The sequence below is a fragment of the Mastigoproctus giganteus genome, chromosome 12 (genome assembly GCF_048544385.1).
Source record: "Mastigoproctus giganteus isolate SK-2022 chromosome 12, ASM4854438v1, whole genome shotgun sequence".
NCBI lineage: Eukaryota > Metazoa > Arthropoda > Arachnida > Uropygi > Thelyphonidae > Mastigoproctus > Mastigoproctus giganteus.
The window spans coordinates 35137201-35161608 of NC_143586.1; the positions used below are offsets into that span (position 1 = coordinate 35137201).

At 37.6% G+C, this 24408-nt stretch overlaps 1 protein-coding gene across 2 annotated transcripts in view; it reads right to left on the reverse strand.

Moving 5' to 3' along the window:
• LOC150076877 (protein phosphatase 1 regulatory subunit 21) overlaps positions 1-24408 on the reverse strand; it is a 371714-nt gene that overhangs the window by 13103 nt on the left and 334203 nt on the right. For both annotated transcript variants that reach the window (XM_090386067.1, XM_090386066.1), the window contains 2 exons: positions 17119-17271; positions 1919-2017 (listed from right to left, as the gene is read on the reverse strand). In XM_090386067.1, coding sequence (XP_090242193.1) covers positions 1919-2017; positions 17119-17271 — 252 coding nt within the window. The remainder of the gene's footprint in view (positions 1-1918; positions 2018-17118; positions 17272-24408) is intronic.

A 24408-nucleotide genomic window follows, 5' to 3' on the forward strand; every position in this document is an offset into this window, starting at 1 on the left:
GAAGAGGACAAAGAAAATGTTTTACACATTTCAACATTTTTTGCACTACATTCAATAATTCCGACTTTTTCACGAATCAAGAAAGTCTTTCTTTTGTAAGTAGACTTTTTTCTGAAGGAAGTGTTCGTTTCTAACTGATTTTCCTTTAAAATGATAAAGTGATAAAGCGAAATAAATTTATGTTTCAGTGAATACAAGATAATCTGTAAATAGGGTAATGCAACAAGCAGAATGCCAAAGCACTATTGTATAGCCCCTGTCCCTGGAAGGACAAGGTCATAAACTGGCTACTAATCCGATGCAGGTGGTCATAAAGCTAAGTCACCCTTTTCATTTTCATCTATTCCAAGAATTGAGTTTTTTCGATTACCCAAGCAATGAAGAATGATTGCATAGTTACCAAAATTTGTTCAGTATATCTGTGTAATACACTCAAACAGTGAGCGATTGTATGGGAATACGTGTAAATTAAAATCATTATGGCTTTTTGCTCGTTACAGTCATGATCTCATTATTTTCGTGCTCGTCATAACCAAGTTCGATTGTATATATATATATAACCTTATTACCACAAATCTGAAAATTTTTAAAATTTCATTCTCAACATGTGACTGCAGCACATACAGAATATTTTGGAAACAGAAGCAAGGACATTGCTGTCTTTCTCATAATTTCGGTGGATGACCTCTGATGATGACACTGAAATTGTGAAAAACATCACAATCTAATCTTATTTTGGTCACCTTTTCACATCTTATTTTTATTTTTAATTTCCTGTCTATTTCTTCTTCTTTTTCATACCATATATCGCTACATTCCTTATCCATTTAGTCGAGCTCACAGTGTATACCATGGATTCAATAGGTTTAAACCAAAATCTTATTCACACTTAATATATATAAAATATACTTATATATATATATATATACTATCATTGAATTACATTAAATATTAACATAAATTAAATTATAATAAAGTGAATAAATAAATAAATAAATAATTAGGCATTCATTAGAGGCAGCGATATGCAATTCCTCCATATGAAGCTGAAATACATCCAATATTTTAAATTAAATAAAATAAAACATAAGCCAGTAGTATGGCAAAAACTGTAGAGCAAAAATTAACATAAAAATAATCATAAAAATTATTATATGTTAAAGGATTGAAGAGACAAAGTAGTAGAATATAACTAAATAAACTACATTCTAGATCCTGTTACTGTAGCACAGGATCTAGAATGTAGTTTATTCTACAATTAATAAGGTGGGAGGTGTCACCTTATCAAGTCTAGTAACTTGATAAGATGACACCTCCCAGAACTAAATTTAAGGAATTCATTCTTCAAAAGGACATTACACTGAATACAATAATTGGGTGAACAGGTGCAGAGAAGGGAAACAAGATTTCTGCAAACTGTGCCAGCTGGAAACCAAGCACCTAAGAGGTGCTTGGTTTCCAGCAAACTAATGCTGATGGCATTCTTCCCCTTGCTCAGACAACTCACGAGGGGCATAAATTCAAACTGAGGAAGGATGTTGCAGGATAGATGTGTAGAAGTTTGCCTTTAGCCAGCGGAAAAACTATTGGAGGGAATGGACAGGGTTTTTTTTTTTTTTTTTTGTCTGATGTTTTAAAAGCTTGCTTTTTACATCATTTGCCACTACTAATATAAATATTCCCAAAGTATTTAAGCTCCCTCATAAAAAATAATAAATAATTCATCAGTCATTATTTCATCTTTCTTAGCTGCTCTTATAACTATTCTTTTTTCATATATCTTATTCTTTTTCATGCTGTTTATTCCTTTATTAACATAACACACAAAACCAAAAATATTAATTTTTAGACTATAATTTAGGAAAATTTAAGCTATTAAATGTGCATATAAATTAATTTAATAACATTCATAACTTACTTGCAACTGTGAAATAGATTTTACGGCAACATTTAGTTCTTGGTCTAAAGATGTCCTGTTTTGTTCTGCAAGCTGTAGTCGTTGCTGTAAAACTACACACTGCCATATATAAAATGAAAGTGAAAAATACAGATTATACTACATCTGTCAAATCAATATTAAAGAAAAAATATGTAGTAAAATAGCAGACCACTAGTGTAGATCCTCATAATTATAACATTTAAAATGACGACAACAGAACCTATTAAAATTTATTAACTCAAATATTAGTGTTAGTTTACATTTTCACCAAGCTCAATTTTTCAAACCTACTTTCAACAGAAAAAAAGTGATGACTGTTGTAATTACAAAGTGCTATATGCAAGGACATTATTTAAAATAACTAAATGCACAAGGCATAATACATTAAGAGTTTAATATCTATATAATATCGGTGTGTAGATACACCATAGACAACTCTTAAGAAACTACAAAGTAGTTGTTGTAGGCATCATTTGCTCTTTCTCATATTATGCTCTGCCTTCACGACGAGTTGCCATGATATTGCACTACCTCGAATAAGTAACGCTTCACTAATAGTAGTAGTAGTGGCATGTGATGCAAGAAAGCAAATGTATGAGCTTATGCAGCATCAGCCAAAAAAAAAAAAAAAAAATCACCCCATTCCCTCCAAATGCCTGTCCAGTTCCTCCTTAAATTTATTCAACCTATCAACTTCCACAACGACAGATGGAAGTTTGTTCCAGCAATTAACCACCCGCTGGCTAAAGGCAAATTTCCGCACATCTATTCTACATCTGTCCTTTCTTAATTTGAATTCATGCCCCCTTAGGTTCGTAATCTGAACAAGTGGAAGGATCCCATCAGAATTCAGCATGCTGAACCCATTCAAGGCCTTATACACCTCAATCAGATCACCGCGCAGGTGCCTAGTCTCCAGCCACTGCAATTTGCAGAACTTAAGCCTCTCTTGATAAGAGGATCCCTTCATTCCCCTCACCAATCTTGTTGCCCTTCTCTGTACACGCTCAAGTAAATCTACATCCTTCCTAAAATGAGGCCTCCAGACCTGTACGCAGTACTCAAGGCGTGGCCTGACCATTGCCTTATACAGAGGGATAATCACCTCCTTTTCCCTGCTAGCAAAATTCCTATATATCATTGACAAAACCCCATGACCTGCCCTGGCAGCCTATCTGCATTGCTCAGAAAACTTCATATCTGACTGCACAATTACTCCCAGGTCTTTTTCATTTTCTACCACATTAAGTGTAGTACCACACAGTTGGTACATTTCTCTGGGGTTACTTCTACCCATATGCAGTACTTTGCATTTGTCAAGATTAAACTTCATTTGCCACTTCTTAGCCCATTTGCCCAAATTATCTAGATCCTGTTGCAGTAGCACACTGCCATTACTGTCATTAACAACCCTGCCAACCTTTGTATCATCTGCAAACTTCGACACTAAGCCTGATATACCTTCATCAATATCATTGATAAATATACAAAACAACAGTGGACCCAACACCGAACCCTGTGGGACTCCACTAATAACATTAGTCCAAGAAGAGCAGCACCCATTGATTACCACCCTGTCTTCTCGCACTTAACCATCCTTTTATCCATTGTAGCAACTTACCCTTAATACCATTCTGCTCCAATTTGTACAATAGTCTTCCATGCGCAACAGTGTCAAAAGCTTTCCTGAAATCCAAATACAGTGAAACTTCCCTTTAACGGACAGCCATGGGGAACGAAAATGTGTCCGTTAGAGAGAAGTGTCCGCTAACAAGAAGTCTGAGGGAGAAAAAAAAAAAAAAAAGAAAGAAAAATCATTAAACGTTTAATGTAAAATTAAATTAAAATATATACAGATTTTGAACAATATTTTTGTAAATAATATACCATTACATACACAAGAGATAAAGAAAATTGATTAAACGTTTAATGTAAAATTAAATTACATTATATACAGATTTTGCACAATATTTTTGTAAATAATATACATACAATTGTGCTATGCATATTATGACTTTATCTTAAGAAAAATACATACAGTAATCACTTATTTTCTTCTGCACATTCTTCCGGCTGATAATTTTGTTTTCAACATTTGTTTGGAGTGCAGAAACCATCGAAAGTCCTTCAGTATCTTCTTCAGCGGCAAAAAACATTTTTAAACGATTGATTTGTATGAGCTCTTCTATTATCATCGATGGTTCGTCGTTAATATGTTCTTCGACAGAATGACCTTCCATTTCTTCATCCTCATGAGGAACTTCTTGAAAAATATTGATGATGTTGTTGATATCTATACCACCATCTTCTGTAGTGAGGTTCGAGTCTATATCTTTGTAGCCAGGGTCACTTGTAGTGGAAGTATTGTACATTATCCATAGATGTTGAAGTTCTTGTTCTTCTTGGTGCTCCACATTGCTGTTCACAACTTCAATTTTTGCGTTTGAGAAGCCAGACTTTACAAAACAGTTCACGACAGTTTGTTTTCTAATTGTGTCACTCGCACATGTTACATCGTTCATGTTTGCAATGAGATGTCTTAAAACACGTTTTCTGTAGTGAAGTTTAAATTTTTTTATTATCCCTTGATCCAAGGGCTGACACTCTGCAGATGTGTTTGGTGGCAGAAAAACAATTTGAATGATACAATTCAATGTGCGGGTGAGATGCAGCTTTATACATGAAAAGAATAATTTTTCTGTTTTGACGAATCATGTTTTGGTTAAAGTGACTTGTCCATTCGCTCATGATATCTCATATCATCCACGCTTTTTTATTAGACTTCCAGTCAACATTCAAAAGATTCAACTTTTTGCCCTTGAAACAACGAGGATTTTGTGGTTTTCCTTTGAACAACAGGTTGTTCAAAGTCTCCCAGCATATTTGAACAAAATAGTACAGTCAAGCGTTCCTCAGAAATTTTTCCGCCCTGGCACTTTTCGTTTTTTAGACTCATTGTTTTTTCAGGAAGAGCTTTAAAAAACAACCCTGTTTCGTCACAGTTGTAAATATCGTTAGCTTCAAAATCACGACATAAATCTTCCGATTTGACGGTCCACTCTGTTACAACCCCAGTATCAACAGATCCACCTTCACCACTTACGGTTTTCCAAGGAATTTTATGCCGAGTTTTGAACTTGTCTAGCTATCCCACAGAAGCTTTGAACTCATTTACTCCCATAGATTTCGCAACCTCCAAAGCCTTTTCCCTAATAATAGGCCCATTAATGGGAATTTTTTTAGCACGTTCGCGACGAAACCAATCATGCGTAACATTGTCAATTTGAAGTCCAACAGTTTTCGGGAATGATTTTTGAACCTGATTATTTCCGTGTTGCCAAAATTGTTTGAGCATTTCATTTTTTTCCCTTTAGGATGTCGCTTACCTGCGTTTTCTCGATTTTGAATTTTGCAGTGAGATTGCGAACACTATTTTTTTTGCTGATCAATCATACGCATTAATGAGTTCGACTTTATCTTTTAAAGTTAAATGTTTACGAGAAGACATTGTGCATTTCACACGACACTGAACAAAACTGGAAACTGAAAACACGAAAGGCCGACCAAATTGCCCCCCCCCCCTCTGCACACACCGAATTCATCAGAAGTTTTACACGTGCCTTAAAATTCTCGAAAAAGGGTTTAGAACTGCGGCGTAAACCTTGATAAAAATAGAAAATAAACACAAGATTGAGACAATACGTGGATGAAAGGTTCCTAGAAAAAGGGCCGTCAGCTCTCCCTCAGTCCGTTATGGGGAGATCAAATTAAGTGCTAATCTAAACGAAACAGTGCAGATTCTCTGTAACGGATGCGGACAGGCAATGTCCGCTAGACAGAAGCTGAAAACACGTTAAAACCAATGGAGGTGAGTTGGGGAATTTGAAAATGTCCGTTGTAGAGAGGGGTGTCCGTTAGGAGAAGTTTCACTGTATATGATATCAAAATTACTTTTTGCATCCAGTTCCTTTGTAACCACATCATAATATCCTATCAAATTTGTCAGACAAGACTTTCCCTTAACAAACCCATGCTGTGTCTGAATTATTGCTGCAGTCTTGTCTAGATGATCCTGCAATGCATCTTTAACCAGCGACCCCATTATTTTACCCGGAACAGAAGTTAAACTAACTGGTCTGTAATTACTTGTGTCACCCTTCGATCCCCCTTTGTGAATTGGGGATACATTTGCACATCTCCAGTCCGTGGGAACCTCCCCTGAGTCCAAGGATGCTCTCATAATTATGGCTAAGGGTTTGCTTAGTTGCTTTGCCGCCTCCTTTAATATAACTGGATAGATCCCATCCACCCCAGGTGTTTTTCTTATGTTTAACTTCAACAGTTTCTCTTCCACGTTGCTCTCAGTTATTATAAAATCATTAAGCACCCTGCTACAATTTGATAACCTTCTGCCATTTTCAAACCTCAATAATTCCTCATGTGTGAATGTAGATGCAAAATACTCATTCAGTTTGTTTGCTATCTGAGCAGGGTCATCAACAGTCGAACCATCGATGTCAAGTGGACCAATCAGATTCATCCCCTTCCTTTTACAGTTTATATAAGTAAAGAAATCCTTGCTGTTTTTCTTAGCATCTTTTGCCAAGGATTTCTCGTAATCTGCCTTCGCCTGCCGAGCTTCCTTTGTGACCTGATTACAGATTAACTTATATCTGCCATAGGCTTCTGAGTCGCTTGATAATTTATATGCATCCCATGCATTTTTCTTCTCTGTTACGAGTCTCATTAGTTCATTTGACAACCATTTAGGCCTAAACCTTGAACAATATTTCTTAATAGGTATGAAACTTTTAGTAGCATCCACGATTAATTCCTTGAATGCTTCCCACTTAGAATTTACTGTTGGTAACATCGTCAGTTAATCCCACTGTACAGAATTTAAAAACTGTCGGAGACCACTGTACTCGCCTTTACGGAAGCAAAAACCCTTTCCTTTACCCCTGATGGTAATTAAATCTTTAAGTATATCCCACGTCAGTACACTGTGATCACTGCCACCTAGTGGTTCCTTTATCTGCAAATTCCTAATACATGAATGATCACTGCTGATAACCAGATCAAGAGTATTACTTTCTCTGGTTGCCTCTCGAACATGCTGCTGCAGAAAACAATCGTCCAATAAATCCACTAAAGTCTGACTAGTGTGTGAGTGCCCAACCCACAACTTCCAGTCAATATCTGGGAAGTTAAAATCCCCCATTATATGACATTCTGATTTACTAGCCCACTCTATTTCTCTGTACAATTGTTCATTGTACTCATTTGAGTCATTAGGCCTATCACACACTCCTACTCTTATTTTTGCTTTCGCAGTGCTTATGTCACACCAAACTTACTCAACAGTGCACTGTTCATCTATATCAACTGGATGCACTTCTTTTGATCTTTTGATTTTTTTTCTTAATTAACAGCATAACACCTCCTCCCTTCCTATGCTTTCTGTACACATTGTGCTCCCCAAATTCCAGTTCGGCATTCCTTATATCAGTGTGACACCATGTCTCTGATATCCCAACAATATCTGCCTTTGATGTCTTGACCAACACTTCAAATTCATCAAATTTATTTACTATACTTCTAGCATTGGTATACATGCAAGTATGCATGCTCCTACTCCTATTTACCCTAACACATCCCATATACCCACCTGTTTCACGATGACTGCCACCCTTCCCTTAAACCCCCAACACCCCTCGCTCCAGGTCGCTACTTATTCTAATAGAAGTTGTGCAAGAATCACCTTCACCTCTGCCTGCGGCTACTGTTAAACTATTAGTCCTTGTATCCCCCCAAGCTATCAGTTTTCCGAACCACCCAACACTGCCTCGATAGCATCAGCAAATATTCTTGCACCCTTTCTATTTAAGTGTATCCCATCCCTGTAGAAGCAGTCTCTCCTGTTAATAGGTACAGTCCAGGCTGAAAAAAATTCTATCCCTTGAGCCTTGCACAATCTTTCCAGGGCCGAAGTGATTCACAAGGCTCTCATCATATACTCCCTCCTATCGTGTCTGGCCAGAATTGCAGACACTTTCAAATTCAACCCTAATTGATGGCTTTTTTTCATCAGTGACCTGTACTTGTTAAGTAATTCTGCCAGTCTCCTACTAGCCTGTGCGGACGTAGCTCTTTGAAGCTTTTGAAACAGAGTTTTTCCTGATTTATTTTCTGTTTTATTAGTTTAAATTGTCGTATAAACTTATTTTCTATAGTAGCTTTATATTCCTAGTTACGATACTTAGTTTAAAGTTTAACTTAGACAGAGATTTTGTGGATATTACTTAGTATCAGTAACGGTATCAAATCCACGTGTCACAAATTGAACGAGAGGTCTTTTTTTTTAACCAAATTTAGTCGATTTATTAACCAATTGTTATATCAAATTATCTTCTATAAGTAGATTATAGACCTAGTCAGGATCCTTAGTTTATTCTAAATTGAGATAGGGAGATTTGGAAGCTAATCAATACTTACGAGTCCGTAGAAGTACCGTTCGAGAATTCCCGCCATTTTAACACAATAGCATAAGCTTAGTGTAGTATAGTGCATAATATAATATTGTCAATTAATCAGTAAATCTATTAATCTTGATAAACTTTATTGACAATTAAATTGTATTTTTAACTCTATATATATATAACGACTTAATCGTAACAAATAATTAATACATAACTATAGTGGTACACGTGGTACAGAAGTTGTATAAAGGGAACTCGTAGAAAACACTAGATACCGAAAAAAATATATATACAAAGGGTACTAGGAAAGTTTTGCAATATGACGCAACAATGAATCACAGGAAGCTGCTTGTTGCTGCATGTTGAGACATGTTCATACGTGCATAGTAGCTGCCGCGCCAAGTCGATGGGCTCAGTTATTCATTAGTAGTGAGAGTGTAAAGTGCTTGCGATGGCATCGTGGTCACGAAATGATATAAGGACGGTTTTGCGGTATAATTTCGTGCGTGGTTTAACCATAGACCAGTGCTTAGAATAAATGACTCTTGCACTAGATGATGATTGTCCACATCGTACAACGATATTCAGGTGGTATAGAGAATTCCAAAGGGGAAATTTCACTCTGGAGGATTCTGAGAGGCCGGGAAGGCCACGAACGTCAGTTACGGAGGAAAACGTTACTGCTGTGAGGAAAATGCTTGACGAAAACAGGCTAGTGACCTACCAACAGATAGAGGATACTTTGGGCCTAAATGCACCAGCAATTCGTTCGATTCTGCAAGATCATTTGCACGTGAAGAAACTTTGTTCTCTCTGGGTGCCGCATCAACTGACTGAAGAGCAGATGACACGACGTGTGACTTGGTGCCGGGAGATGTTAAAAAAGTTTGATAAGGGACAATCTTGGTATGTTAACAACATCGTGACAGGTGACGAGACTTGGCTGTACTATTACGATCTGCCGACCAAGGCTCAAAACAAAGTTTGGGTCTTTGATGATGACGACACACCCGTAATTGTCAGAAAATCCCGATCTGTAAAGAAGAAAATGATAGCTGTATTTTTCAAATCGAGTGGAATTGTGGAATGTGTCGTTTTGGACACGCAGAAGACAGTCACAGCTAAGTGGTATACTGAACAATGCCTGCCTAAAGTCATTGGATCTATGAAGAACCTGCGGCCAAAGTCAAGAATGGACACCTGGTACCTCCATCACGATAATGCTGCAGCTCACCGCGCCAAAGCCTGCACCGAATATTTGACCACGACAGGACTGAAACTTCTCGAGCACCCTCCCTACAGTCCAGACCTTGCTCCCTGCGACTTTGCACTGTTCCCGCATGTGAAAATGAAGCTAAAAGGGAGGCGGTTTTCCAGTGATGAGGACCTTCTACGGGCTTGGGACAACGAGTGTGCTTTACTCCCCAGTGAAACTTGGCAGAACTGGTTTAAAGATTGGTTTCGGAGGATGGAGAGGTGTATTGAATGTAGAGGAAATTACTTTGAAAAAATTAAATAAACAAAGCTGTATTGCAAAACTTTCCTAGTACCCTTTGTATATATATATATATAACATAACTGTTTTGGGATATAGCTTAAGGATTTAATTTTTGTTTTGAAATTTTATTGAATTAAATCGGAATCATGACTCTGACCAGAGCAGCAAAGCAAAAGGCTCAAGCTAATGGGAGTGCTGTGGTTCAGGGGAGAACTGAGGGGGGCAGTTGCCCTCTGAATCACAGTCTTTTAAAATGCACTGTTTGCTTGATGTTTGCGGGGCAGTCGGGTACGGGACATGATGCTGCCAAGGAGGATGTCTTTGTGTGCACAATGTAAGGAGTGCAAGGAAATCAGGCGACAACTCAGCGTTGTTATGGGCCTTTATGAGAGCTTGAAGGACAGGGTGGATGCCCTCGAAGGAAATAAATTGAGGGGCCCATCAAGCTCTCAGCTGCCCACATCAACGCCAGAGCTTGCACTTGGTCATCAGGCAACACAGAGGCAGCCCCCTACGCAGAATGCGCTGGTCCCCACAGGAACTAGTAGTTGTTGGTGACTCTATTGTCAGGGAAACGGGGAACATGCTTTGTAAAAAGGATAGGCGGAATAGGACCAGGGTATGTCTGCCAGGGGCAAAGGTTGATGACGTTGTAAAGCGGATATCATCTTTTAAGGGCACAAAAGGTGATATAGTTGTACACGTTGGCACTAATGATATTAAGAGTAGGAGACCGGCGGAATTAATTAGCAAGTACAGGTCAATGTTGAAAAAAAGCCGTGAATTAGGGTTGAATTTGAAAGTGTCTGCAATTCTGCATAGACACAATAGGAGGGAGTATATGATGAGAGCCTTGTCGATCAATTCGGCTCTGGAGGGATTGTGCAAGGCTCAAGGTGTAGAATTTTTTTTTTTTCAGCCTGGACTGTACTTGTTAACAGGAGAGATTGCTTCTACAGGGATGGGATACACTTAAATAGAAAGGGTGCAAGAATTTTTGCTGATGCTGTCGAGGCAGTATTAGGTGGGTCGGAAAACTGCTAGTTGGGGGGGATACAAGGACTAATAGATTAACAGTAGCCACTGGCAGACGTGGAAGTGATTCTTGCACTGCTTCTATTGAAATGAGCAGAAGCCTGAAAAACAAGATGCAGGATATTTCAGAGACTGCTGGGAGTCATTGCGGTACAAGTAAACACATGGGTTGTGTTAGGGTAGCTAAGAATAGAAACAGGTGCATGTATACCTGCGTGTACACCAATGCTAGGAGTTTGGTAAATAAATTTGATGAATTTGAGGTATTGCTCAAAACATCAAAGGCAGATATTGTTGGGATCTCAGAGACGTGGTGTCACACAGATATAAGTAATGCGGAACTGGAATTTGGGGAATACAATGTGTATAGAAAGGATAGACAGGACAGGAGGGGAGGAGGGGTTATGCTATTAATTAAGAAACACATAAGGTCCAAGGAAGTGAAGCCAGTCAACATCGATGGACAGGGCAGTGTCGAGTCAGTTTGGTGTGACATAAGCATAGGGAAATCAAAATTGAGAGTAGGAGTGTGCTATAGGCCTAATGATTCTGATGAGTATAATAAGATATTGTACAGGGAAATAGAGTGGGCCAGTAAATCAGAGTCTTATAATGGGGGATTTTAATTTCCCAGATATTGACTGGAATTTGTGGGTTGGTCACTCGCACACTAGCAAGGCTTTTGTGGATTTATTGGATGATTGTTTTCTACATCAGCATGTTCGTGAGGCAACAAGAGGGAGCAATACCCTTGATCTGATTATCAGTAGTGATTCTTCATGCATTAAGAATCTGCAGATAAATGAACCACTAGGTGGCAGTGATCACAGTGTGTTGAAGTGGGATTTACTCAAGGAGGTAACTACCATCAGAGGTAAAGGGAAGGGTTTTTGTTTTCGTAAAGGCGACTATGATGGTCTGAGACAGTATTTAAATTCTATACAGCGGGACCAACTGATGATGTTACCAACAGCGAACTCAAAATGGGAAGCATTCAAGAAACTAATCTTGGAGGCTACCAGGCTTTACATACCAACTAAGAAATATTGTTCAAGGTTTAGGCCTAAATAGTTGTCAGATGAACTAATGAGGCATGTGGCAGAGAAGAAAAATGCATGGGATACATACAAATTAATGGGTGACATGGAAGCCTATGATAGATATAAGTTTGTCTGTAATGAATTAGGAAGTGCTTGGGAGGTTTAGATCTTTTCGCAGATAAGCTTGCTCTATTAGTTTGACAATTCATTGTGTATTCAATGGTAAGAAAAAGTGCATGGGACATGCTGTATGAAGTAATGAAATTTTTGGATATGGCGTATACGTGGTAAGAATATACCCAGATCCTCGACATAACGTGGCCTCGACAATGCTCCCCGCATACACTACTCGGACTCCCTCCAGTCACTATCTGGCAGAGTAGAGGTAGCAAGATTATACACTAGCTGATCCGGAAGCCTCCTAGAGAGTTACCAATAGGTTCGGTCCAGTGTACTAACTAGCGGCCAGCCTGCGAACACCGTTTTAGAGCTGTACCCTCGAAATGTAAGGAATATTGGATCTCCCCACGACGTTCATCATAACCTCAAAAGTCATCAATCATACTGCATGATGGAAGAGATAGGGAAGGGTTGACCGGAACTTAGCTCTAGAGACTAAACATGGGTTCCACCACTTCAAGCCTCCAATAAGCAAAGTGGTGGTATTTCACCGGTTGATGAGAGTCATCTACCGCCTAGTACTGCCTGGTAACATAGAGGTTCGGCATTCCTCCATGTGGTGTGGACGCCACACCTCGACCCCTGCTTACGTTGGTTCACACCTGGGTGGTCACCCACCATGTACTTGTGCATGGAGGTTATACCCAGGATTACTAACAGTCCCACCATCGTGAAGGTGCAAGCAGAGGATTTGGCTGTCACAGACTATCTGAACTTCGCCGAAATTGGGTCCACTTGACTTGAGTGTCACCCGAATATCAGTTCCATCAGCGTTTTAGACTCCCAGGTAGCAAGTACAGCTTGTCTGGCATATCTGAGAGAATGTCTGTGACAACCTCAAGGACTAATTTTGCTCATTCCCATCCTACTGTTTTTATCTCAAATCTTGGAAAATGTGATTAGTGAGATGAAAACGACCATCACTTTCATCAGGATATATATCCACAATAGAAAAGTGGTAATACCACTTTTCCACTGTGGTACTACATAAAGACCCTGCCACGATGGGGGATTACCACTGGTTTCTTAAGAGGGAAAGAAAAATAGACTATAAGAAAACCTCAGAGTGGCAAACATAAGTAAATAGAAAGAAAGTACAGCAGGCCCCCGTTATAACGCGGTTTGCTTTACGCTGATTCGCTATAACGCTGTTCTTATATTATAACCCGTATCTGACTATAACGCTGTCACAGATCACTATAACGCTCTTTTACAGATTACATTTTTGACAAATTTAACGAAATCTTTTCATTTGATGGAGTCAATAGCTTGAAAATGAATAGCAAAACAGCATTAAAACGTTTCCCACGCCGACTTGAGGAATTTTCCCACGCTCAGTGAAATTTTCTCGCACGCTAATTTAATTGCAGTACAGTGACTTGTTACGTAGTTCCGAGATCAACATTTTAAAAAATGATCGAATATATTACTTGTAATATTTGGGTTATATGCATTTATCCGAAGTCTAGTCATCACTCAGTACAGTATTAGACATCGTGCGTAACGGAAAGTTTACTTGGACATTGTATCATAATTAATTCAACCAACGCAGTTATATTTTCGAAGAGCTAATAATGACCGACAGGAATGAAAACCAACAACGTCTGGGCGCAGTACGAAGACTATAAATGTAAGAAAAAGACTGAATTTGAAAATTAAATTAGACGTTTTGAAGCGAATCGATTCCGGTCAACGACAAGCGGATGTGTGTCATAATTTAGGACTTGCAAGTTTAACTGTAAGAACAATTATAAAAAATTAATTTTATCAGCGGCAAAGATAGCTGTTCCACTGCAAGAAACTAGGACGGCTATTAGGATTGAAATGGAAAGACTAATTTTATTGAAGATAATATTCCAATGCAGAAGTCAGTTAAGTTAAATATTTAAAAAAAAAAAAAAAAAGAGAGAGAGAGAAAGAGATTAGCCAATATGATGATCTGAAGAAAACTCGCATAAAAAAAAAAAAAAAATGTGGAACCATTTAAAACTGGTAAGGACTGGTAGAATATATTTAAAACCCAGGGAGAAGCCGCTAGTGCAGATCAAGGAGCCGAAACTTTCAAAAAAGAACTTGTTAAAATTATTGAAGAGGGGTATTATGTGTTATATTTCTCAACAAGTTTTTAACATAGATGAAGCGGGACTTTTGTGGAAACGAATGCCTAAAAGAAGTTTCATATTGAAAGAACAAAAAATATGCCAAATTTCAAAGCGGCGAAGGATCAGTTGACTTTATTGTTGGGTGGTAACGCTGCGGGCCATTTAAAATTAATACCCCTTTTAGTTTATTTGGAAGAGGGCCAAAGTTCAACTCAAAATCCACACATTTTCCATGATTAAATTCCTCCATTAAATTAAATCAATTAAATTCATTATTTTAATTGGAATTTTAAGTTTACTTTTGATACGCAAGTAGTTACCACATAATTATACATGTGTAATGCAGAATATTTTATATGTGCAAATATTTGAATATTAAATATTTTGACCGACATTTGTGCATCTTTTCATTACAGTTTATTGTTGATTAGGAAATATCCTATGGCAGCGACCGCAGCTCACAAATACATATGTTACCTTATGGGAAAGTGGCGCTCACTTAGCGCGGATTCACTTAGCGCTCTGTTTTTCCGGAACGAATGATCAGCGTTAAGCGGGGGTCACCTGTAGTACATTATATGTATTGACTGAAGTATTTTAAAATGAATAAGATTCATTTTTAAGACAGCATATGAATTATGGTGCAATAATTTAAATTAGTCATTCATTGAGTTATTAATATTCCATTACACCTTTCGATGGAGATGCAATAAAGACAATTTTAGTATTTTGGAATAAGCATATCAATTTCTTTTAGAATTTGCAATTTAGAATTTTGCTCCAGAGGTTTAAAAAAATTTTTTTTTTTTTATTTGCCAGCATAATTAGTAAAAACTACCTACCTCATCATCATCATCATCAGCCATTTTCAATGCACTGCAGGATGAAGGCCTCTCCAGCAACTTTCCAGTTCCTTCTGTTTTGTGCAATGGCCATCCATTTACTACCCACAAACTCATGAATTTCATCCGTCCATCTGCGTTGTTGTCTTCCAGGTTTTCTCTTAGCTCCTCTTGGGCACCATTCTATTATTTTCTTAGTCCATCTGTCATTATGTCTTCAAGCAGTGTCCTGCCCAAGGCCATTTTAGTTCTTTAGTTTTGATAAGAATGTCCTTTACTTGAGTTTGCTGCCTAATCCACGTGGTCTGATTCACAATATAATTTGTTCCATTCTTTGCTGTGTAGTTCTCAGCTGAGGGACTGAGGGCCATTTGTATTGTTGTGCTGTGTGTCTTTTCCTCTTCACACTGACCAGGCATCTTGAAGAGAACTACTCTACACATTCTTTGCCACCTGAGCGACAATTACAGGGCTTACCATCAAGAAGGTGTGCATGAGTGGATTTTAGGGAGGCAGGCCAACCGGACTTCTCCTAAATCTTCTGAAATAGAAAGCTTTTGGATCCATCTGTGTTTTAGACTGAGTGTCTGATAACACACAGAATGCCTGTTCCCCTCTAAGCCCTCCTACATATCAATTATAATAATGAAAGAAAAATGAGAGGAGGGTACAAAGTCTAAAATGTACCCAAGAATCTAAAATGTACCCAAATGTTATACCATTTAAATCTTTTCTAGAGTACGCAATGTAAACCAACATGGTGTAAAACAACCATGTTCAGTTCATATGCAATTTCTAAAATGCATCCTCTTGGGTTGCATTTGAAATGGTAGGCTCTTGAGCTGATAAAATATGCATTGCACTTCTGTTTATTTTTTTTTATCTCCTCTTTGTTTTTTTTTTTTTTGTTTTTTTTTCAATTGAGCATTACCAAAGCAATTTTGTAGGTAAGAGATTTGATAATTTCATTATGCCCACATTTCTCATTTTCAAATCTTGACCAGTGGTTCAAGAGGATAAAATAATAAATAATATATTATAATCAAATAGGGAAATTGGTGTAAAAGTAAGCTGCCGATGCAGTCTCAGTTTACCTCATGCTCACATTTTTACCTATCAAATTGATAGGGTATGTTCGTGTCGGACGGCACCTGGGATTTCTCCCATCTCCGATAGCGGAGATGGGAGAAATCCCAGGTGCCTTTTTTACCTATCAAACTGATAGTGTGACAAAGTGCATGACCAATTATAAGCTGTTTCAGTGATAGAGCGACTTCAATAAAAATAAGAAATTTTGTGAACTCATCTGGCCTCAGTTGTCCAAGACAACTGACCAGATGAGTTTCATTTATTTTAACAATTCATGTTGTTTAGATTTATTGTCCAAACACCAGAAAAATTCAAAAGGCATTCTTCAAGTCCTGAGGTTGCCAATTTTCAGATACTGAATTGTATTTCCATTCTATTATTTTTTCAACTGCATATAACAAATATCCCTGACAAATAAAATTACAATCTTCATTACCTTAGAAAATTACATACTGTTTTTTTTTTTTTTTTTTGTTTTTTTGTTGCACTGAATACTATTTATTCATAATTAAGATGTAACATCAAGATGTAAACACCATGAAACTTCTAAAGATTTTTTCAATGTATACAAACTTTTGAGAATCATCTATAACATTGCTCACGATAAAATCGTTGTTTGAAGTACGCTAATTTGTTCTATAATTACATAAGTGACTGCAGCATTGATATTATAAACAAACACATGGTATTTAAATATAATAATTTAATCAATTTTTTTTAATATATTTTCTACATATTTTTGAATATTACTGTATTTATGCATTATATGTTGACAAAAAAGGTATATTATTACAGTTGTTGTGAATATTTTCTAATTAAATATAAGAAATAAAAAATGAATTTTTATATATTCAGAAATTATAATTATAAACTATTCAAACAATTCAACAGATTTAGTTTGTAAGTAAACAGACCTCAGCGTGGAAAGAAGAAGATTTACTGTCTGCTTGCTGGACTTGAGCTACAAGGTGGTTAACACTAGATTTCAAAAATAACTGAAACTGTGCATCATCATCAGGGGTCGTAGAAGGTGTAGCAGTCTGTTCTGGCATAAGAGAAGACTGTCTCTAAAAATGTAAAAAACATTCATCTAAATATAATTATATTAGCAGATATTAAAGAAGCTTTTAACTAGTACATAATTATCTGTGCATAACAACTAAATATTGTAATGCTTTACATGCAACATTAATGCAATGAATCAAACTTCTGTAAAATTACTTGCATAATACATATATAATACTGGTATAATACATACAAATATTATCAAATAAAAGATATAATACAATTTTCAGCATGTATCAATGAAAAAAAGTACAGCTGGAATTTTTATAGAGTCAGTGATTGATATCAAAAAATAATAATGTGATATTTTTATCATTGGTTACACTAAACAAAGTGCACTAGATTACTGAAAGTGAAATATCATATTCAAATTAAATAATAATAATTAAAAAAAACACTATGCTGTATTATACCATACAATTTGAAAATATAATAAGTTAAAACCTTCAGTATATACGAACCATTTCAAAGCTCTATGACTCTGAAATGGCTACTGATGAGGATATCAGTGATTATAACATAAAACAAATAACACTATTTATATTATAGCCACTGATACCCTCATCAGCAGGCAGGGAAACTTTTGGCTAGGTGTCTAAGATTTCCGTTTCCACTGGAAAATCTTATTAGTCAGCATTGTTCACTCTGCCATCCTGATTTCCCCTCTGTTTTGGTTAGGATGCAGAAGAACTCAATACATTTTCTTCTTGTGTTTTTTCCATACTCAGAACCTCAGAATTTTTTAAAGTCAAAACAGGTTTTTTTTTTTTTTTTTTGATAATTGTAACAATTGCAAAATCATGTAGCACACCTTGTGTAGTAGGAATGCTACTTTATTCTGGCTTTCATTTTTTGGTGTGTGTGTGTGTGTGTGTGTGTGTGTGTGTGTGTGTGTGTGTGTATTTGTCTGATATAATATTTTTGGTACTGGCATATCTTTTTCCAGGGGAAATTACTATGAATCCTAGCTATTCAGAGATAAGGATGTGATTGTCCCCTTGTATAAGGCAATGGTCACGCCACACCTTGAGTACTGTATACAGGTCTGGAAGCCTCATTTTAGGAAGGATGTAGAGCTGCTAGAATGAGTACAGAGAAGGGCAACAAGATTAGTGAATGGAAGATAGGGTTGCTCTTACTAAGAAAGGCTTAAGATTTGCAAATTACAGTGTCTGGAGACTAGGCACCTGCAAGGTGACTTGAGTGAGGTGAATGGTTTGAGCAAGCTCAATGCTCATGGGATTCTTCCTCTTGCCCAGATTAATCACTTGATGGGACATAAATTCAAATTGAGTAAAAACAGTTGTAGAATGGGCCAGTAAATCAGATTGCATTATAATGGAGGATTTTAACTTCCCAGATATTGACTGGAACTTGTCGGATGGTCACTTGCACACCAGAAAGACTTTTGTGGATTTATTGGATGATTGTTTTCTGCAGCAGCATGTTCGAGAGGCAACCAAAGAGGGTAATACTCTTGATCTAGTCATCAGCAGTGATTATTCGCGTATAAAGAATTTGCAGATAAAGGAACCACTAGGTGGCAGTGATCACAGTGTACTGATGTGGGATTTACTTAAAGATATAATTACCATCAGGGATAAAGGGAAGGATTTTTGCTTCCGTAAAGGTGACTACAGTTGTATCAGACAGTTTTTAAATTCTGTACAACTAATGATTGCCAATAGCAAATTCTAAGTGGGAAGTATTCAAGGAACAAATCGTGGAAGCTACTAGGCTTTTTATACTGATTAAGAGATATTGTTCAAAGTTTAGGCCTAAATGGATGTCAGATGAACTAATGGGACACAGGGAGGGAGAGGGCGGAGAGAGAGAGGGGGAGAGCGGTATGTTAGGCCAAATGACTCTAACAATTATAACAAACAGTTGCAGAGTGGACAAAATCAGTGTCTTACAGTGGGGATTTTAACTTTCCACATATAGTATTCATATTATTAGTAACATGTGATGCAAGAAAGCAAGCTTATAAAGCATTAGCAAAAAAAAATTCCCACAGTGAGAGGAAGAATGCCATCAGCATTGAGATTACTCAATCCATTCAAAGCCTTAAATGCCTGAATCTGATCACATTGCAGATGCCTAGTCTCCAGATGCAGCAATTTGCAGAACTGAACCCTTTCTTGGTAAGACTACTTCTTTCATTCCCTTTACCAATCTTGTTGCCAATCTCAATCACAAATCTCATTCTATGAACCTGTTCCAGCAGATCTACACCATTCCTAAACTGAGGCCTCCAGGCCTGTATGCATACTCAAGATGTGGCCTAACCACTACTTTGTACAATGGGATAATCACCTCCTTATCCTTGCTGGAAAAATTCCTGTGCATCATTGACAAAACCCCATGAGTTTCCCCAGCAGCCTGTCTGCACTGTTCAGAGAACTTCATATCTGACTGCACAATTACCTCAGATGTTCTTCATTCTGAACTACCCCTAAGTGTGGTACCACATAGCTGGTATGTTAATCTTGGATTACTGCTCCCCATTTGAATTCTGCCTAATTTGTGTAGATCTCATTGAAGTAGCATACACTTATTATTGTGATTAACTATCCTACCAACCTTTGTATCATCTGCACACTTAGACATTAAGCCTGATATCATAAATAAATACAGAAAACAAATACGGGGGCCCAGCACTGAACCCTGGGGAAATAGACAGACAAGGTTATAAATCCAACATACAAGGTTATAAATCCAACAGCCATAGGCATCTTGTTTATTTTTAGCATCAACAATTGCTCTTCAAGCTTTCTGAAATAAAGTGAAATTAGAGAAAATAAAAATGTCTAATCTTATAATCATTTTAAGATGTTTGGTTTTTTTTAGGAGCATTAGCAACTAAGGCTATATTGCTCCAGGGATATGCGGTGGTCATTTGCTGACCTTTCTGCATCCTCCGTATTTGGTGGTGACGGGCTCGAACCCCGGTCTAATCAAGAAGCGTGCGCTACGCACTGCTGCTCCTTCCCACCTGGCTAGGGAGGAGCCAACATTTTAAGATGAGACATCCAGATTTGCTGACCCACTATCTCCATAGCTGTTATACTCATTATAGAATTTTTGACCTATTTGATACACCTTTTATTTCCCTCCACCTATTTTTATGTTTCACCAGGACAACTCAATATTATACTGACCACTCACATCTATTGCATGTGAGTGGTCAGTATAATATTGTATTTCTACATAAAATATAACGTATATTTTATGTAGCAAGTGTGAAGAAGAAGATTTTGGTTTAAACCTATTGAATCTACAGTATACACTGTGAGCTCGACTAAATGGATAAGGATTGTAGCAATATATGGTATGAAAAAGAATGTAGCGATATATGGTATGCAAAAGAATGTAGCGATATATGGTATGCAAAAGAATGTAGCAATATATGGTATGCAAAAGAATGTAGCAATATATGGTATGAAAAAGAATGTAGTGATACATGGTATGAAAAAGAAGAAGAATTAGACAGGAAATTAAAAATAAAAATAAGATGTAAAAACGACCAAAATAAGATTATATTGCGGTATTTTTCACAATTTCAGTGTCATCATCAGAGGCCATCCACCGAAATTATGAGAAAGACAGCAATGTTCTTGCTTCTGTTTCCGACATTTTCTGTATGCTATGGTACACGTGTGCTGTAGCCATGTGTTGAGAACGAAATTTTTAGAATTTTAAGATTTGCGGTAAGAATAAGGTCTAATAAATTGTGCCAATAAATGTAGTTATATTACATAGTGCATACAGATCAGGGATGACCTTACAGAAGCAAGTGAAAAGAATTGAAGAAACTAAAGTAATGAATATCGGAATAGGCAGGAAGAAAGGGACTTACCGTTACCTTCTAAGAACATTGCTGTCTTTCTCAAAATTTTGGTGGATGTCATCTGATGATGATGATGACACTGAAATTGTGAAAAACACCGCAATGCAATCTTATTTTGGTCGCCTTTTCACATCTTATTTTTATTTTTAATTTCCTGTCTATTTCTTCTTCATACCATATATCGCTACATTCCTTATCCATTTAGTTGAGTTCACTTTAGCATTAGCATAGGCACATGATGCAAGAAAGCAAGTTTATATAGCATCAGCCAAAAAAAAAAAAACCCTCATTTCACCCATCCACTCGCTCCAAATGTTTGTCAAGTTCTGCCATGAATCCATTTAAGCTAACAACTTCTACAATGACAGATGGAAGTTTGTTCCAGTAATCAACCATCTGCTGGCTAAAGGCCAACTTCCGCACATCTATCCTACAACCGCCTTTCTGAGCAAGACGAAGAATCCCATCAGAATTGAGCATGCTCAAACCATTCAATCCTTTATACACCTCAATCAGATCACCTCACAGGTGGCTAGTCTCCAGACACTGTAATTTGCAAAACTTAAGCCTTTCTTTGTAAGAGCAACCCTTTGTTCCATTCACTAATCTTGTTGCCGTTCTCTGTACTCGTTCCAACAGCTCTACATCCTTCTTAAAATTAGGCCTCCAGACCTGTATACAGTATTCAAGGTGTGGCCTGACCATTGCCTTATACAAGGGGATAATCACCTCCTTATCCCTGCTAGAAAAATTCCTGTATTGACAAGACACCATGAGCTACTCTTGCAGACCGTCTGCACTGCTCAGAAAACTTCATATCTGCCTGCACAATTACCCCCAGCATTCTCTACCACTGTCAGTGTGGTAGAGAATTGAGTTGATACATTACTCTGGGATTACTGCTTCCCATATGCAGTACTTTACATTTGTCAAAGTTAAATTTCATTTGCCACCTCTCAGCCCACCTGCTCAACTTTTCTAGATCCTGCTGCAGCAGTTTACTATCATTAGTGTCATTACCAACCCTGCAAACCTTCGTTTCGTCTGCAAACTTGGACATTAAGCCTGATATACCATCGTCAATATCATTTATAAATACAGAAAACAACAATGGACTCAACACTGAACCCTGAGGGACTCCACTAACAACATTAGTCCATGAAGAGCAGTGTCCATTGATTACCACTCTGTCTTCTCCCACTCAGCCATCCCTTTATCCATAGCAGCAATTTGCCTCCAATGCCACACTGCACAAATCTGTGCAGCAGTCTTCCACGTGCATGTGTATCAAAGGCTTTTCTAAGATCCAAATATATGATATCAAAGTTATTCTTTGCATCCAGTTCCTTTGTGACTACATCATAGTATCCAATCAAATTAGTCAGACAAGACTTCCCCTTAACAAACCCATGCTGTGTCCGAGCTATAACTGAAGTCTTGTCTAGATGATCCTGCAATGCTTCTTTAACCAGTGCCTCCATTAATTTCCCTGGAACAGAAGTTAAACTTACAGGTCTGTAATTACCTGTCTCCCCCTTTGATCCTCCTTTGTGGATTGGGGTCACATTTGCACATCTCTAGTCCATGAGTACCTCCCCTGAGTCCAGGGAAGCTCTCATAATTATGGCTAAGGGTTTGCTTACTTTCCTTTGCTTACTCTTTTAATATAACTGGATAGATTCTATTCACCCCCAGTACTCTCAGTTATTACAAGATTATCTAGCTTACTGCCACAGTTGAATACACTACTGGCATGCCCCTCCCTAACTAACTCCTCATGTGTGAATGTCGATGCAAAATATTCATTCAGTTTGTTAGCTACCTGAGCAGGATCATCAACAGTTGAACCATCGATATCAAGTGGACAAATCTGATTCATCCCCTTCCTTCTAGAGTTTACATAAGTAAAGACCTCTTCTCTGTTTTTCTTTGCATCCTTTGCCAAAGATTCCGTAATCTAACTTTGCCTGCCTAACCTCCTTTTTAACTTGGTTACAGACCAACCTATATCTATCATAGGCTTCTGTGTCACATGTTAATTTATATGTATCCCATGCATTTTCCTTCTCTGTCATATGTCTAATTAGTTCATCTGACATCCATTTAGGCCTAAATCTTGAACAATATTTCTTCGTTGGTATGAAAAGCCTAGTGGCTTCCAAGATTAATTCTTTGAATGCTTCCCATTTTGAATTTGCTGTTGGTAACATCATCAGTTGGTCCCACCGTATAGAATTTAAATAATGTCTCAGACCATCGTAGTCACCTTTACGAAAGCAAAAACCCTTCCCTTCACCCCTGATGGTAGTTACCTCTTTGGGTAAATCCCACTAGATCACTGCCACCTAGTGGTTCCTTTATTTGCAGATTCTTAATGCATGAAGAATCACTACTGATAATCAGATCAAGAATATTACTCCCCCTAGTTGCCTCCCGAACATGCTGATGTAGAAAGCAATCATCCAATAAATCCACAAAAGCCTTGCTAGTGTGTGAGTGACCGACCCACAAATTCCAGTCAATATCCGGGAAATTAAAATCCCCCATTATAAGACACTCTAATTTACTGGCCCACTCTATTTCTCTATACAATTGCTCATTATACTCATCAGTTTCAATAGGCCTATAACACACACCTACTCTCATTTTTCCTTTCCCAGTGCTTATGTCACACCAAACAGACTCAACATTGCATTGTCCACCAACATCAATTGGATGCACCTCCTTAGATTTTATGTGTTTCTTAACTAACAGCATAACCCCGCCTGTCTTGTCTATCCTTTCTGTACACATTGTACTCCTCAAATTCCACTTCTGTACTTCCTATGTCTGTGTGATACCATGTCTCTGATATCCCAACAATATCTGCCTTTGATGTCTTGACTAGCACTTCAAGCTCATCAAATTTATTAACAATACTCCTAGCATTGGTGTACATGCAAGTATACATGCACCTGTTTCTACTCTTAGTTATGCTAACGCAGCCCATGTATTTACTCGTTCCACTATGACTCCCGGCAGTCCTGGAAATTCCCATTGCCTTGCTTTCCAGGCTGCTGCCCAATTTCATTTCAATAGAAGTAGTACAAGAATCACTTTTACCTCTGCCAATGGCTACTGTTAATCTATTAGTCCATGTATCCCCCAAGCTAGCAATTTTCCGATTCGCCTAACTCTGCCTCAATAGCATCAGCAAATATTCTTGCACTCTTTCTATTTAAAGTGTATCCCATCCCTGTAGAAGCAATCTCTCCTGTTTTTTTCTGAGCCAGCACAGACCTGGCTCAGA